The 17914-nt window shown below is 44.4% G+C and overlaps 1 protein-coding gene across 9 annotated transcripts in view; it reads right to left on the minus strand.

The window, feature by feature from the left end:
* agrn (agrin) overlaps positions 1-17914 on the minus strand; it is a 283677-nt gene that overhangs the window by 176128 nt on the left and 89635 nt on the right. For 2 of the 9 annotated variants that reach the window (XM_069693997.1, XM_069693995.1), the window contains exon 1: positions 573-2857. The exons of the other annotated variants lie outside the window; for them this stretch is intronic. In XM_069693997.1, coding sequence (XP_069550098.1) covers positions 573-738 — 166 coding nt within the window. In that variant the 5' untranslated portion in view covers positions 739-2857. Of the gene's footprint in view, positions 1-572; positions 2858-17914 lie in introns of those variants that run through there. 9 annotated transcript variants of the gene reach the window in all.

Consider the following 17914-nt stretch of genomic DNA (forward strand, 5'->3'; position numbering starts at 1 on the left):
CAAGTAACTACGGCAACCAAATGTTATGTCTCGGGCTCTTAAAGGAGCGACTGTACTTTAAATATAAAGTGGGGAAAGAACTTTGCAGCGGAGGAGCAGTCAGGGTTTTCCAGGCCAAAAGACACATTTTCATCCACCAAAGGCATTTAATCGCCATTTAATACTTCATCGCACAGTTCAAAGTAAATGCCAAGGCTTTGGAGAGGAGATATGAAGCAGTCTTAGAAGCCTGCAGACACAGGATCAAGGATAGGGAGGGCTGTGACTTTAGCTGTCCTGATGTCCCTACTTCAAGTGCAGATAAGGCTGTCATGAGAGGGAAGGTGAGCTTTCTTTTTTTTTTTTTGGTGGGGGCATTTGTTTCAACAAGGACATTTACTATGTAGTATTTGCAATGCAAAATAATGTTTTTCCAGCTAAATTCTGCAGCAAAGGAAGCACCAATGCTTCGAATCTGGGTTTAAGGCAGGCAATCTATTGCAAAGCAGAGACCGATGTGTTGATATGAAACTGCAGAGGAAGAGAAAAGAGTTCAGAGAGTGAAGTTGTGTGATTCAGATGAGCAAACATACAGTTATTGAGGAAGAGTAGCACGGCGAAGCCAAGTGTAGATGTGGCCAGCAGGATCAGACAGATGTTGCAGGGGATCATGAAATAGCGCACCACCAGCGACACTTTGTGCTGGTACCTGCGGTCCCGCTCTGCTGGCGCCGGCGAGGGATAGTGGCACCCGCTCATGCTCCACTCCAGCGACCCCCTCCCCTCCAGGGTGGAGGAGATGACGGGGCGAGGAGCGCGCCGAGGGGTGCCCAAAGACCCGTTGGAAAAAATGATGGCGGTGGAGTGACGGCCAAGACGATAAGGATAAAGATGAAGGAAAAAAAAAATGAAAAAAAAAGATGTGTGATGGTTGCTTGTCTCAGCTGTGGTTCCAGCTGTGCACCGTGGAAGGGACCCGGTGACTGTCAGAGAATTGCGGCGGCAAGCTTTCAGCGGTTTCCAAGCAACACATTTTTAGAGATAATAACATCCATTTGGGAAAAAGGACAGACAGGGGTGCCGGGATGTTGGACTCCTACAGCCCCCCACCTGTCCACACGACCTCCATTATGCTGTGCCCGCTGGGAAAAAGACTAACAAATGGGATTTTAATGTGGGAGTATGTGTGTCTGTCTGTCTGTGTGTCTGTGTGTGTGTGTGTGTGTGTGTGTGTGTGTGTGTGTGTGTGTTGTGGTTTATACTTACAGTGCAAACATGTGTGTGGATTTAAGTGGGTGGTGATGCTGTATTTGACACTGTGTGTTCCTGTGCTTTTAGCATGTATGTGAGATACACCTAAGCCAGAGATGTGTGTGTGTGTGTTAGGATGTTTTGGATTGTCTAGATATCCAAACGGGGAAACTTCCACAGCAGACCAGGAGTAAATCCACAGAAGGAATCCGCTCTTCTCTTCCCAGTGACCCTGACTGGTAATTAGTCGAACGAAAGAGGTCTGAGGATGCCGGCTCCGAAAGCACTCCCCCTCATTCTTCTTGTCAAAAACCTTTAGAAACCAAGCCGAGGTCTGGTGCACACCAAAAATACCTGTCACAAGTATTTCCCTAAGAGGAGATGGCTGTGCATCTTCTGTAGCTTCCCTGTGGCTGCTGCCTGCACGGGTTAGGTGCTCTCCTCCGCAATGATCTGAATTCACTCCTCTAACTCGGCACAACTTCTTTGTATCCGAAAGGATCTGCTTCTTTGGTTTTATGGTCTACGGCACACCATAATCCATCCAAACCTGAAACCGTCACCGGAGCGACTTGTGTCTGCCGTCGCGTGATTAGGAGGATGGCTGGAAAGCAGCTGGCCGACTCTCGCTAAACCATATGCTCCCGGGATCACGGAGATGGTTGGCTTTTCCTCCCTGTGTCTCCTGCGTGCCTGCCACTCCTCCTTGGTTCAATACCCTTTATTCCAAGCCAGTCTCATGGAGGGGGGATAAGCAGCTGACTCCTGTCCCCCCCAAAAAATAAAAATCTCCTGGTGCCAGAAGCAGGTCAAAGGAAGTGGTGGAGAGGATGAGAAAAGTTAGAGGTGAACGATCGCAATCTCCACTCGACCTGTCAGTCCACGGCTGTCTTTGCTCTTAATATGCTACAGATGACGAGCAAAATACAAAGACACTCTGAATGAATAAACTCGTGAAAAGAAAAGGAGAAAAACCTCTGTGTGGTCACAAATCAACCAGAGCGCTCGAGGCGCAGATTTGTTGGGATTTAGTCCCTGGTGTCAGCAGCCCGTTAAGAAAAATTCCAACCAAATAATTAGAGGAAAAGCCTCTCATTCTCCTCTGACCCTCCTCCGTATTAGGGTGAGTGTGCTTTTTCAGTTTTGCCTTTCAGGAAAGAACTTGTCTCTCATTGTGTGGTTGGCCGTCTTTCTTTTCTTTTCAAGCATCCAGTCCAGTCCAGTTATTTCTTCACTGGGATGTCTCAGTCCAGAGGCGCTCCCAGTGTCCTGGCCACAAGGATTTACGCTCCCGCTTCGCCTCCGTGTGGATCCAACACTCACTGGCAGCCAAAACAACAAATTAAGCTCCGGGTATTCATAGCGCGCTTAATCCCCAGGCAGCAGGTAGTGGTCCCAGTGTCAGCGCACTCAGTCAGCCGGCTGAAGCAGGGAGGAGTGAGTCAATGAGAAGTGAGCGGACAGACAGAGGGAGAGGAGGAGTGTTGGCAGAAAAGAAAAAGCAGCTCCTGACACTTTGGTCCACCTTTCCTGGTTTTTTTTTTTTTCCTCTTTTGGTGAAAACTGCAGCGACATGCCGCCGGTTTCCCAAACCACTCTCCTCCTTAGCGCTGCTCTCAGCTCCCAGCCAGCGGAACGGATGAGCGCATAATGAGAGAGCGAGAGAGGGAGACAGCGCAAGAGAGAGAGAGAAACGTGGGGGGAGTGGATGAGGGGCCGTCTTTAACAAAGGCGGAGGGGAGGAGGGGTTGGAGTTGGGTAAGGGAACACGGGGAAAAAAAGAAAAGGAGCGAGGATAAAGGCTTTGGGGAATAGTACTGGAGTCCTGTCAAAGCAGGGAGGGGGGGGGGCAGCAACAGTGCAGCAGCAAAACAAAAGAGGGCCACAGTCTTGGGAGATGTCAACCAACTCCTCCATTTGTTTATAGCCTAATCAAAGGAAAGTCTCTTCCACAAGAGCTGGAGAATTTCCACAAAGATTTAATGAGGCAAACTGAGAGAAAATAGGCCTACAGAGGGAGGGAGGGAGCAAAACTTAAACACATTAAAGTCAATCACGTATTGAGACTCTCCAAACAGCCTAACCCACTTGTTTGTGACTGATATGGCAACCAGAGAGAAACTCCACATCCGCTCCACACTCACACGCCAATATTCAAGTAATTAGCAATCCCATTTGGACCTTTGCATGACAACTCGGAATTGGTCTCTTTTTTTTCCTCCCATGTTAAATAATATGGTAAAAAAAATTATAAGATTCAGCAGATCTGGCAAATGATCTGAGGCAGAAACATTTGCATCCATTTCATAGAAAGTCATTTTTTTTGCTCGCTTTAAAGCCAATGCATTATTGCCTTTCTAATGTGATAATGAGGTCAGAATGGATGGGTGGCTGTGCAGTGCTTCAGCAGGACCGTGCATCACCATCTACTTTGAAGAAACTCAATGGCAGCAGGCGGCAGATGCAAGGCGGTATCTAGCATCAATTATTTATGGGTTTTTTTCACTCTCTCGATCTGTGTCTCCATCTCCATCTTTGCCGTCCACCCCACCCTCCCCCCAACACACACGCGCACGCACGCGCACACACACACACACACACACACACACACACACACACACACACACACACACTCTCTGCGCTTTACACAAGGGTATGCGTACTAATGCATATAGTGGCTGCACCCACAGAGGAATTGCACAGACACAACTGCCTCTTCTGTCTTGCAGAAACTAACACACACACAGCAAAATGGTTCCTTCTGTCTTCTTTGTCTCTCCCTGTTTTGTCAGCCCACAAACGTACACAACTTGGACAGCACACTCTCAAACACACACACACAGGTAAGGGGATCTTACTATCCCCCCCTAAAAGTCATTTATCTCCTTGGACAGTGTGTTCATTCCCAGGCCGAAGCTGAGCTCTGTGGGGGAGACTCTAATAGCCTAGGAGAGGTTTCCAGACTGCCTGCTGAGGGTCAAAAGTTCATCCCCACATCATCATCAGCACCACCCACCCACCCAGAGGTGCCTCCCAGCCACTCTGCTGTTTCCAGACACGATACCCCAGACAGTCCACATCGGCTCTCATGTTGCATAACAAAACCTGATTGATGGACTGACTGAGAAGCAAAAGGAAACAGCTGCTTCTGATTTGCTGCCCTTACTTTAGTCTGTCTTTCCATTTATATCTGAAACTGTGTCTTGATCGTCTCGCCTCTTATCTGTGCGGGATTTTAGGCAACGGATTAAACAATTACAATAAAGAAAAGAACATAACAAGTTGATGAGTGAAATGCCACATCATCCCAGCAGAGGGCGCTGAGCAGTAAGCTAATCACCCTGCTCTGATGCCACGACCCAAATAAAATCTTCCATTGACATCAAAGCTCAGCCTCTTTGATCCATTTTTAATGGCACAAGTATCGCACAAGGTTAACATCTCTCTCTGAAGCCTTTGAAATGGCAATTTCCATTAAGGAGCCAAAAGAGCTGCTCTCTTGTTTAATGGTCTGGCAGGAGGAAAAGTTAATGTGTGTGTGCGCATATGTACAAGTGTGTTGCCAGTCTTTATGCAAAAGAGTGAGAAATTTGTCGTGTTCAATAACTGATTGATAGTTCAATCAAGGTGTGAGTGTACATGTCTGTGTGGGTGTGAGTGAGTGTGAGTGTGAGCAGCCCAGCGCGCATCCCAGTCTGCTGGCTGGCTGGCTGGCCGGCGCTCGTCTAATTGATCTAAGAGAAAACAGTTGCTGCCTTTGCGGAATGACAATTTTCCCTACAAAGGCCAAAAGGATTATCAGGTGAAGAGGGAAGAAAAGAGACTGTTATCACTGAGATTTACTTATTAGCATCAAAGTAAGAAAGGCTACATTCCCTCTATTTTTGCATCATCTTTCCACATTTCCCATCCCTATACATTCAGCTGCACAGAGATGAGAGTCAGCTCATATACGGTGATATTTTTAAAGTTCTGCAATGATATGGTATCCAATACTGTTTTGCTTGAAAGCACGTTTTCACTCTGGGGTTTGTGGTCTGAAACAAAAAGCTGGACATAATGCACAAAAAGATGCTTGTGGTAAATTTGAAATTGTTCTATTTGTGCTTTTCTATTTATTTATAATTAGTAAATTCCCAGTGAAGTTTAATGTCTCAATGCGCTGATATCAGTGGTGACAATAAACTGTAAAATATCCGGCTACTGCATATCTGTATCACAAAAAGTGATACATAACCACTTTCGAGGGTCATTGCAAAAAATGTGGTTTTTATAAAGAGAATATCAGTGAATATTTTGATATCTGATTTTTTTTTTCTTCCTGGCATCGCCATTGACCCAAAAAAAATTCAGTATCATTCTGGAACATGTTTTTCACTTTGGCCAAGAAAGACCTAGCCGTCATCTGCAGAAGTTTCTCCTATGGGCCGATATGAATATCAAATTTGCCTCAGCAATATTTTAAGCGTGGCGCTTACTCACAGGGAGTGAATTGTAAAAGATGGTAAAGGTGACTGAGCAGCACTCAGTGGATCGATTTCTAACAAAACTGCATTTTCTGGTTCAGAACTGCTCAAATTGATACAAAACACAGTCATTAAACCTGCTTTGATAACATTGGAGGCTTTGTTTTCTGGCTCTCTGTGTGACTCTAATACTTTTTTCAAGCTCACTAACACACAACTATCCTGGATATGAAATAAATATGAGTTCTTCAGCTAAATCTTTCATCAAATAATGCGTTTGGGGAAAAATTGCAGGTAAAAATGTATTGCTAAACAGTTTTGTACATAAGGGGGCGTGAAAAAAGAAAATCTCTCGATGAACACAATAGCACCCCATTAGAGTGGGTTTCTGTCCATTTTTCAAAGCAGGAGCTATCAAAAGCGAAGCTGTTGCCTTCACTAATGGCATTAAAGATCATCCTTTCCTGCTGTCCATTGTAAATGAGCATTTTAATGATGTTGATGGAAAGAATAAAGTCGGTTAAAATTTAGGACGGATTTGGTAATTGCCTGCACTAAAGCCGGCCTACTGGCCCACTCAACTGGTCATGTCTGCCTCATTTCCCAGATATGTATTTTGTTTTGGTAAATGTGTATGTATAGGCCACAGCGGTCATTTCAGACAATGACATCACAAGGCTTAATGACTGTTATTTCCTGCTATGTGCTTATAAAGACCTTTTGCCCCGTGTAGTAGGAGTGACACTTCATATCTAATTCCATTATGAACTATAAATTCAAGGCCACAAATTCTGCTTTCAGGGACATTAGGTCGACATCACAAGGCCATGTTGAGTTCTTCATGTGCATCGAGCCGTGCAGCCCGGCTGGTGGAGGGAAGCCCAGACTCCTCACCCTGCGGGCCACAGCGGTGAGATGCCAGCAGGTGAGTCAATTGTTATACTATAGTATTAACTCCAATCATCATAAATCTGACTTTGCTACACCGTCCAGCACAATCCCAGACTTCCCAGTCGTCAAGGCCGCCAAGCTGAGCAGCAGTCACTCAGCGATGAGGCAGCTGGGGCCTCTCACAGATGTGCGCAGCTAATGGCATTAACCTCTGCTACACAGAGACGCAAGAAAAAAAGAAAAAAAGGAACTGCAGGACAGATGACGATGAAGGACAAAAACAAGATGTCTCTCAGAGAATTGACGATCAAAACAACAAATGGCACTACACAGTCTTTTTTACGCAGACTGTGAGGAAGGATTTTCAAGTTTAGAAGGTTAAATAAAAAATGTATTGGTAAGCAGTACAATTTCATGTTACATATTCTATCAGGAGCACTGTCGCCTCACAGCAAGAAGGTTCTGGGTTTGAACCTTGGCTAGGGCCTTTTCTGCGTGAAGTTTGCATGTTTGAGTTAAATGGTGAATATAAATTGGCTGTAGGTGTGAATGCGAGTCTTTTTCAGTTAGACCTGTGATGGACTGACAACATGTTCAGGGTTTACCCCGCCTTCGCCTGAAGACGACAGGAAAAGGCTCCAGCCCCTCTGTGACCCCGATCAGGATAAAGCGTGTACAGGAAATGGATGGGTGGACGTTCTACCAGGAATATGTACTTGATATGTGTTCGGCCAGCACAGTAGGGCACAGGGGGACTGTGTATTTATTTTATACAGGGTGTCATTGGATTGTTTTCCAGTGACTGGCATGGCCAAAGACTATGATTCACATCATTTTTATACCCATCAAACCATCTGTGAGACTTTAGACTCTGAATTAAATGTATATGCATTTATATATTCATTTTTACTCATGTATTCTTTTTTTTTTCATTTGATTTTAAATCCATTTGTAAGTGTACATCACAATGGTTAACAGGCTCTGGTTGTCTTTGTACTACAAAAACTCAAAATGATCTGCCTTTTCTTCATACAAATCCAAGTTCACTTAAACCGTCAGCCAGTGTGCAAACAACACTGCATAATCTTTTAGAAATGTGGTTGGACTTTACTCAGTGATACCCCATCCCCCAAAATATTTTAGCAGCATTAAAATATTTGCAAAATTAAGTCGATCAAAATTGTGTTTTTATGACAACATTATTATTAACTCAGTGCATGATGGTACTATTGTCCAGCACTGATGTAAGTGTGAATGAGAGCGTTCCCACGCTGGGTGGGCTCCACACGCTGTGACTCACTATGTGACACATCACCCAGTATTTGGTGTCAACTTGGGTACACTATGACGCTGATAGCAGTGAAACGCTGCCCACATTAATGTGCACAAGTCCACGGATCACAGGGCTCAGGTCAAATTGAAATCTGGCAACGAGTTTCCATTTAGCCGTTTCAGTACAGAAGGCTGATCTGTCTGTGTGAACTTGGTTTTAGACTTCCAGCCAGTCCTCCAGCTACTGCTGTTTATCCATCCAGGAGTATCCAGTCAATACGATCCACCTGTCTACAATCAACATCTCTGGCCACATTAGCCTCTTCCTCCCACTCCATCCCACACTGCCATGACCTGCTTTTCAGCCTTTGCTGAGCCAGCTCTTAGCCTGGGGCCTGAACTAAAACCCTTCCACAGCTGGACATCCAGGTCCCTCTCACAGGACGTGGACGGTACTCCTCACCTCAGGGTTCTTCTGAAACCAGAAGATGATGCTTCTAGCCTGAAGGCGGATGTTCTCTGACCTGCTGCCCACTGACCCTCCTTTCTTTTGGACTGCTCCTCTAAATGAAGAGGAGCTCATTCAGGAAGGAGTAAGTTGTTATTAGCCAGCTCTGATTTTCTAGCCAACCCCTCCTTCACATCAACACCCACAACAACAATGATTACAGGATGTAATATCCTCCACGCTCCACTGCCTTGGCCTGTTTATGCAGGTCTTCGGCACTAACATTTTTCCCTTAATAGCCATGTAGGAAATTATTTCAATGGTTGGGCACAGACAAGGAAATAATGAAAAAGAGAATCAAATGGGGGGGGGGGAGAAGCGTAGTGACAGAAAGAAAACAAATGGAGAGAGCGAGAGAAACCTGGGGGCTTGGCTGCTGTATGCAGAGCTAGTGGAGAGTGACACTTCTCCATGTGGATGGCATATGGAGCCAATTGTGGCAGCAGCACAAGGGTAGGAGCAGGGAATCAAGAGGAGGACTGGCGGTCTCTGACAACCTTTACATAGGAGAGGCCAGGCTGACGGAGCTGACGGATGATACAGATGTCAGTCTCAGGCCAAGTCAGCCATCTGTCAAGGGGAACGGGCCAAGACACACTGGCCCGGTCGTGCGGGGAAAGTGGCAGGAGACTAGTGATGATTGGTCATTATGAGCCGGGAGCTGTCCTTTCAACATGGCCGATTCCCTTTAGTACTTTGCATCGGTGAAGACAGAGGACAGACAGGTGATCAAGGAGGGCTCAAAATAGACAAAGTTGTTCATAATTTTAGGGTTGTTTACTTCTAATAAGATGTCTTGATCTCACTACATGTCATAATTTTCTCAAGTTCAAAAGCTTTCAGCATTCACAAACATGTCTTCGATTCAATTTGCAGTCTGAATTTGCATCGACTCGCGTCCACTTTACGATTCACTTTGTGCCGGCCTGAACAGACACGGACATCCGTACTGAATCTCAAGCATTACACCGGCACAGATCAAGAACGCTCAGACACACAGCCTTCTGAACATGTGAGGGACTCTATAGGCGGCAGTGAAATAATGCAAGGCAAATATGTGTGGGAGACCTGATTACCACCATTAAGAAAGTTCACACTAGTGTTAAAGGGAAATCTCAGAATCTTACAAGCGCTAAGGCCTTGGGAGTGCGTTGCTGCCCACAGAAAGTGAAACCTTCTTCAGCTTTTCTTGCAAGTAAAAGGTTCCCGTTAATGAGCAGCGTGTCTGAAGCGGAACATTGTCATTATGCACATTGACTTGAACCAGAAATATTCTATTTCAGATTCCAGCTCCATCAAAGGCCTCCTGTTCCAGTGTGCTGCAAATCCCTCGTGTTCGACATCAATAATCCTGCCTTCTCCCAACATATAATTACTGTTGCCTTTACCTTTGTTTAACTATAGCATGACATTTCGGCATATGTCACTGTGACATACATACTGTACACAAGCAGATTACCTGATCAGCTTTCTGGCATCCAAGCTGACATTGACAGGCTATTATACACTGGGACTCTTTCATTTGCATTTGTAGTAATGAACTCGCTCTCTGCTTTCTACTTCTTTTTCCTTCTTTTTCTCTTTTTTCTCAGCTCGTCACTGGCTGCTGGCTGGATCTTCTCAGATAGAGGGCAGAGAGGGAATATTAATTGGCGAGCAATACCCTCTTGTTGAGACGCTGCCCATAACTGAAACGACTATAAATTATTTATATGCCAAATCAGATGGCATGTGCTCAAGTTATTCTTTCAAACAAGACAGCTTCTGTGCTATTTCGTTTTCTCCTCCGAGTAAATAACTCTAGTTCCTTTTGATAAGAGTGCAGTCAGACAAGTCTGCGCGCTGGAAGTCAAAGCCTAATGAAAATATGGTGCCACGATGACGAAATAGCTGCAATCATGGTCAGGAAAATGAATGACCTGCTTAGCAACAGGCATTAAAATGTATCTCGTGTCTGGAGAGTTTTATTCTGATAGATCAAAAACAGATAAAACTTCAGGTGTAAATGCACAGAAAGTATTAGCAACCAGGTGAAAATGAAACGTGAGTGATTCATGAAGAACAGAAGCAGGGATTACATAACAAGATACAAAAAACATTTGCACATCCAACCAGGAGATTAATACAAATTAGTGATAGATTTTAATTCGTATAACAGAAAAGCTTTGGATGAGTGCTGAACGATAAGTCAATTCATCGATTAATCAATAGAAAAGATTATTTTGATAATTGATTCACAACAAATTTAATCTGACACTTATTCAGCAGGATGACATCATTTGTCCGTGCCTTATAAAACCATTATTTTTTTAGATCACCTCCAGCAAGGTTCCAAGCGAGCTAAGCTGATACTAAAAAGTGATAAGAAAACACTGCAAATCACTCATTGGTCAGAGATTCATCACATTCATTGTGTCATTATTAACTGACATGAGACATCCTACACCAACTCACCATTGTTAACAAGTACTGGTACCTGGTACCAAAAGCAAGTAGAGTCGAGTAGAGTAAAATCACCAGTAGCCATGTCCAAAAACAAAACATCCATTTCCTGTGCATAAGTCCAAACTTTTGTTGAACTATTCATTTACCCTGACCTCATCCCAATGAGGACGTTGTTTCTCTATCAAAACTTCACCTTACTTTCTCTTTCCTTCACATGATAATTCTACAGCTGCTAGAGGGCTTTGTCGCCTTAATGGAAACTCACTGTTTACCTTTTTTTTTTTTTTAAGGGAGCTTGATGAAGCAACTGATGCTCTCCTTCTTAATGGGGATGCAGTCTGGTTATTGAAACCGTATGTTGATGATTATATTTAGGTTTTGTCAAATGTAACAGGGAGCTCTGGATATTGTGATAGTAATTTGCAATATTTTCTGACAAAAATAAATCTACAGTGTTCACTTCAATACCTTTGTGCTACGTTTTGGCCTATTCAGGGATCTTTTATTTGGGCAATATTGTTGTGCAGAACTTTACTTTCAAGTTGGTGTTGGTACCAAAAACGGAAGCCTTAGTTTCAAAAAATGTCAAACCACCATGGACATGACATGCAGCAGTCATGATGACCCAGCCACCATCATCAGTCTTCTTTTGCTGGTGCAGGAGAAGTGAAATGGATTCTCTTGCTCCTCCTGCATGACTATATTTGTGAGCTTAAGGATGAGCCGGGTCAGCGGTGTCATAGATGGTCTGCAGTTAGAAGGGAAGCAAAGCCTGGGAAGAGGACCATTATCGGCTGTAGAGAGTAGGGATTGGCCGTTAAAACAGCCATCGTCAAGACAATATGTCCTGCTGTAACCCTGAAACAGGTTGCCTGTCAACCACAAGGCTTTAGCTGCATCCTTTCTAGCCACAAAATGCTCTGAGACTCTCGAATACACACACACACACACACACACACACACACACACACACACACACACACACACACACACACACACACACACACACACTCATTCACACTCACTCACACTTACAAGATAAGCATGACGTCTCAGCATTCACACACTTGACGAGAAAAATATAGAGACAGACAGACACATTTCTTACTTCAAAATGCCACGAGGTGCAGGAGGGTTAAAATAAATGGACTGACAAAAATTTACAACAAGAACAAAAGGGTGGAGAGCGGATGGTTCGAGATATGTTTTATAATTCCTTCTACAAAGAGAAAAAAAGTTGAGCCAGTTTAAAGGACTTACTCTTGTTTCATGACTTCGCTTTTAACTGCTCACACCTAAGGAGTCATTTACCTCACATGTCTAGACTGTGATTTAGTCAAAAACCCAAACCCCTGCTCTGACAAACATCTTGCCTGCTTATGAGTCCTTGAGCATGACTGCAAATTACATCCAGTTCCCTGATTGCCGTCCTGCGTCCGAGCCTGACTTCCGACCTCCATCTATCAGGAGACGAGTGAAAAGAGAAGTTCTCCACAGGGATCAATAAAGTATCGTTCTTCCTGATGCTGGGGTCACGGCAGAAGCACCTCAATCACCGCTTATGATTAGCTTCAATTTTAGCTTCTAACTAGTGCCGGTAAAGGTTGGAAGATCGTAGCATCCTCAAAGGGCAAAGCAGATTTGAAAGACATTAAAGGACTTCAATCATTTGTCAGGCGTTGGTAAGACTGTAGGCGTTGGTAAGACTGTAGGCGTTGGATGGAGAAAGTTAAAATGTGCTTCAACAAGTTCGGAAACATCTCTGCATTTCCTGAGCAAACTTTACAATGTCAAGTTTAACTCTTGGTTAGCATTCCTCTGCATTCTCCGGTATTCTGCCATTGTCCAAAGCTCTGGTTTGCTGGAGACTGATAAATGCCCATGGGTAAAAATGTGCTTCCTATCCTTTCGCCTGAAGCATGCTAGGATAGTTTAGAGCTCCCATGTGCCCTCGAGTAAGAATAAGTCAGTGTATACAGATTGAATGGGGTGCTAAACAGATAGATGGATGGATCATGCAGTAAAAGGTGTTTCCAGATTACTAAATAATACCAAACTATTTTTTATAGGATAGAGAGTATATATATATATATATATATATATATATATATATATATAAATGGAGTTTCAGCCTGTATGGATTTCTGCATGTCCTTCCATCATGGCCTTCCCTTTTCATCTTCATCAGCTCGTGCACAACAGCCAAGACTCAATCACAGCGGAAACACTGTGTGCTGATATGTCAACTTGTCTGTCAACCAGCTGTGGCGGGGGTGGAGTCAGGGGATGGCAGTGGACCCGGGTTTTTGCGAGCGAACGCGTGACAATGATGAGCTTGGCGTGTCGCCGAGGCAACAAGCGACCCGTCATCCATTATTCATCTGGGTAACAAACTGATAAACGAGGTAAATGAAGAGGAACAACGGCAGCGAAAATCCCACCGATGGACCGAAAGAGACATTTAGAAGCCGGCGGTGCCAGCGGCATCCTGAGGCGCATATTAATCTGCGAGGTAAACAACGAGGTCCGGACACAGGGTCAAAGCACAAAGCAAAGCGCCTCTCATCCTTGAAAAGAATAATATGGACAAGTTTGCAGCTCTAGAAAATGGTATTTGGTGGAGACACGCTGCCGGTGTTATGGGGAGAATTCACATCTCTGGAAAATCAACACATGCAGTGCATAGCTGTCACGCTGTCAATCACCCACCTACCATGTGCACCCAGCACCCTCGAGACGCCCTCACCGCTATCCAGCATCACAAATCAAACCACCACTCCCTTCGCACTGCAAGGTAAAGTTCCAAACTGTTGCATCAGTCTTCAAGCACAGGTACAGAGAGCATAAACGATATCCCAGGTCTCACATGTCATGCCAAATTCATGCAACACACGATCTGTATGAGACAGCAGGGGCATGAATTATTGCCCAGTTGCTACGGTAACACCTCGTATGCAGAAAACACCATGCCGTGGTCTGAAAAATGGTGATTTGCGAGATTTCATTTGGAAAACCATTGCAATGACGAGGGGGAAGCAAGGAGTGACAAATGAGAGAAAAAAGATCGGCAGTGAAAGAGAGAGTGAGAGCACAGAGAGGAAGACGAAGAAGAAGAGAAATGAGGCAGGGCTTCACTTGCAGCAGTTCTTTAGACAATTTGGGTCACTTCTGTCACTGTATTTCTGTAAGGCGAGCAGAACGCACCTCGTCTGCCATTCATTTCATTTCCATCCCGACACCTGCAAGTCATTTGCATTCTGTCAGTTTTACCTCTCCCTTTCATTTCTCCGCATGCCACTACATTTCCTGAATGATAACGTACTGGCAATTTACACTGGCATAGCACGGGCCAGGACACAACACTGCCTGCATCCAAAGCAGGGGGACATTTTTTTTTTTCCAATTTTGACTTTCTTTCTTTTTCTTCGTCCCTCCACCTTAAAGTCCCCCACCGCCTCTCAGGTTTCCATCAACAACCCCCCTCCACCCTCCTGATCAAATCCAGATTTTTGCCATCTGACCCGTACGAGCCCTTGCAGAGGCCTAGTGACTCCCTGGGGACCCGAGGCCAGATCATATGACTCACCTCTCCACAGCAACGAATGAACCAGGCACTCAATAGCTCGCCTGATTGGCTGTTGTAAGATCTATGCTATCATTGCTTACAGTGAAGCTCTACGCGGCCACGGCTCTTTCTTGCACGGGCATTTACTAGCTTATTATACCCGAGCAGCTGGGCAGCTGTGTCGATCCTGGCAAGCTCCATCAAGTTCGATTTAACATTCTTTTCGGAATGAAATATAGACCCTCTTTTGGCACGAGGAGGGAATGTGAAGATTAAAACAACTGTAGTCGAAGAGAGCGAGCAGCTCTGCTCGTCTGGGCTGATCCCTCATGAGAAATACAACACAGCAAAAAAAAACACGTCTGAAGATCTCAAAAAAGAATTTTAAGGCTCACAGTCTCAGAAACTTTTAAAGTTCTGAATTGAGATATTATTCACGATACATCTGTGAGGTTTTTTTAAGCAGCAAATATGCAATTATTACAGACTGGTAAGCCCCCAAAATGTCCAACAGTTGTGAGTGTTTTTGAATTTTAAGGATTAAGAATCTGTATGCAGCACTTCATGTTTACAGATCACGACTGTGTGAGGCTTTATATTGAGGGCTACCAGAGGGATGAGAGAGAAAATAAGGGATCTAACACTGGTGAGTCCTGCGTTCTTAAGATGGAGCACTCGCTCGCTGCTGTTTGCGAGATATTATTTCACTCCAGTGGTAATCTTTGAATTCTCTTCTTTCTTTTATCTTTCAATTTTGAGGATTGCAGTCATTTCTGTAGTGCCAGCAGTGGTGCCCCTCTCCTTGGATTGTCTGCTTCAATTGTGTTCTCTCTGTTTTTATTTTTCTCCATCTGTTCAACCTTGGTGGCTATTACTACTGATGCTAACCACATACCGGTTCTATTCTTACCACACAAAGCCGAAGAATCAATCAAAGTCCCGTGAACGCGAGTATTCTTCCCCCAGAAACATGTGGCCAACATTAGAAACAGAAAAATGAAAAGGCCTTTTGTTGGAATTACGACAAAAATAGAAGGAAAACACTCATTTATGTGCATGAAATCGTTTTGATAATGTTAGATTATGAATTTACATTTAAATAGGCTGCAGCTGAGATCTAGTTTTATTATCCGCTAATTTAGTGAATATTTTCTTCTATTTTGATTAATCAAAGGACAGTTAAGACTGTAAAATGCCACAAAATAGTAAACAACAATAAATATAATTTCCCAGAGCCAAAGGTGATATCTTCACATGGCTTTGTTTTGTCTGACCAACAGACTCAAATCCTCTGATATTCAAATTACAACAATATACAAGGAAATCCTCAAAACCGCACACTCGTGCTGATTCACCCACTGCCACGAATTAGACTAAAAGACAACCCATCTCTTGCAGTATGTCTGTACAGTACATACATATGAAGCAGGAGTCTCGTCTTCATTGTGAGGTTGCCAGGCAACCAGCGGAGACCAGAGACAGTCACGGCATTAAGCCAAGAAACAGTCGCACACAAAGCCCCTCTCTGTGACCATTACTTGTCACGGTAATATATTCTTGTATCGATCAAACAAATGAGATGTAATGTATTGACCAGTGAGTTTTGGAGGTGCTGCTTGTTGGAGTTTCTTTAATGTGCTTTGACAAAGTGGGGCTGGCTGTTTCCTTCTCTTTCCATTTTTTTTCTACGACGCTAAGCTAATCAGGCTGCTCGCTGTTGCTTCGTATCTACAGAACAATTGTAAGAATTATTTATGAATTATTATGCAAGTATGAGGCGTTAATACTTGATTTATTCACTTTAAGATAAGGCAAAGTAATCCTAACTCAAGAACTTCTTACTTTTTTGGAGCTGTCAACCCGGTCTCAGTTTTCATCTGCTTATGATTTCATCATAGATTGGAATAAAATTGATTTAGTCCAACATTACATGCAACAAGTTAAAAAAAAAAACTTTTACACTTGATCATCAAAATTGTTGATCATTTTGTTGTTGTTTTTTGCAACTTCATTAAATAACTAATTATGTATCATTACAATTTATCTCAGCATTGGTTTACAAATGTAAATCTAGTCTTTCATTTTAGGATATTGTGCCATTGTGGAGGCATTACCGGTGTATTTCTTTACTAAGATCTGTGCCTTGAGCAGCTTTAAGATGTTTTCAACATGTGATCCCACCCCGCTGTACATATGTGTGTGATGGGGCGGCGCAGCCGTCCTGTGATTGAAAATCTAGGACAAACCCCTTAAGTGGAAAGATGGGAGAGAGAGATCATCAGAGCCATTACTGCATGATAAATGATTTGCTAGCTGGTGAGTTACCCTGAGAGGAAACGGTGGGGCAGAGGTGTGTGTGTGTGTGTGTGTGTGTGTGTGTGTGTGTGTGTGTGTGTGTGTGTGTGTGTGTGTGTGTGTGTGTGTGTGTGTGTGTGTGTGTGTGTGTGTGTGTGTGTGTGTGTGTGTGTGTGTGTGTGGCGGGCAGGGTGGGGCAAGGCGGTTAAACCTGTGGCTTACTTCTATCAAGATCCCCTGGCACCCACATACTGTTAATGCAATCTGCTTCATTACAAAGTGAGAGGAGGGGTTCAAGGTAGACAGACAGACAGACAGACACACACACACACACACACACACATATCCATACAATATTGCACTCCAACTGTACTGAATTCACGCTTTCTGTCTTTTTCTAAAACACACACATGCACCCGCACATACGAGCCAAACAGCTGCACACACTTTCTATCACAGACAGGCACACACAATCAAACTTCCACACACACACACAATCTCACACAACCTCAGTTGCTCTCACACACTCTGCAGGCAATCACATCCCAGGGGAAAAGGAGCTGGAGCCAGGGCCCGGCTCGGAGGAGGAGGCAAATTAGTGCAAGATTTCAAAGAGCGGAGCGGTAGATGGAGAGCAGAGGGAGAGATCGGGGGGTTGGGGGAGGCCAGACAGGTGGAATAGACCGACTGTTTCGACAGCGGCAGGAGACATGTGAGTTGTAAAGATAGCAAAAGGTAGGAGAGGTGTGAGATGAGAGAAAGAGAGAGATGTACTATAAAGAGTCAGGTGCAGTAAGTGAGAAAGAGAGTTTCTATGTTAAGAGTTTGAAAAGGGTGAATGAACAGAGAGAGAGGAAAACACAGGGGAGCTGGAATGACAGCAAGGAGCGAGACAGCGCAAGGGTAATGGCTGGTGGGAGAGGTGCGAGCAGCTCGTGCCAAGATAGAGGAAGAACCAGAGTGGGAAAAGAGGGAGAGAAATTGAGCAGCGTAACCCTCAAGACCCCGCTGTCTGTCGAGGAGAATGGTGCTTGTAGGTCGATTCCTGCACGCGTGTGTTTGTACATCGGTGCTGTGATGCACGCCGCGCTGGCAGGTCTGAGAGTTGGTGTCAGGCTCCTCGGCTTGTACGTGGTTAAGATTGTGAAGGGGGTGGTGGTGGTGGTGGTGGGGGGAGGGGGTGTGTGTGGGGGTGTGTTTGACTCTGGATGAAGCCCAGGAAGTGAGACGCAGATGGATGAG

The sequence above is a fragment of the Brachyistius frenatus genome, unplaced genomic scaffold (assembly GCF_029030835.1).
Source record: "Brachyistius frenatus isolate BFR_SWC_R1_liver_20210118 unplaced genomic scaffold, ASM2903083v1 Contig_16, whole genome shotgun sequence".
Taxonomy (NCBI): Eukaryota; Metazoa; Chordata; class Actinopteri; family Embiotocidae; genus Brachyistius; species Brachyistius frenatus.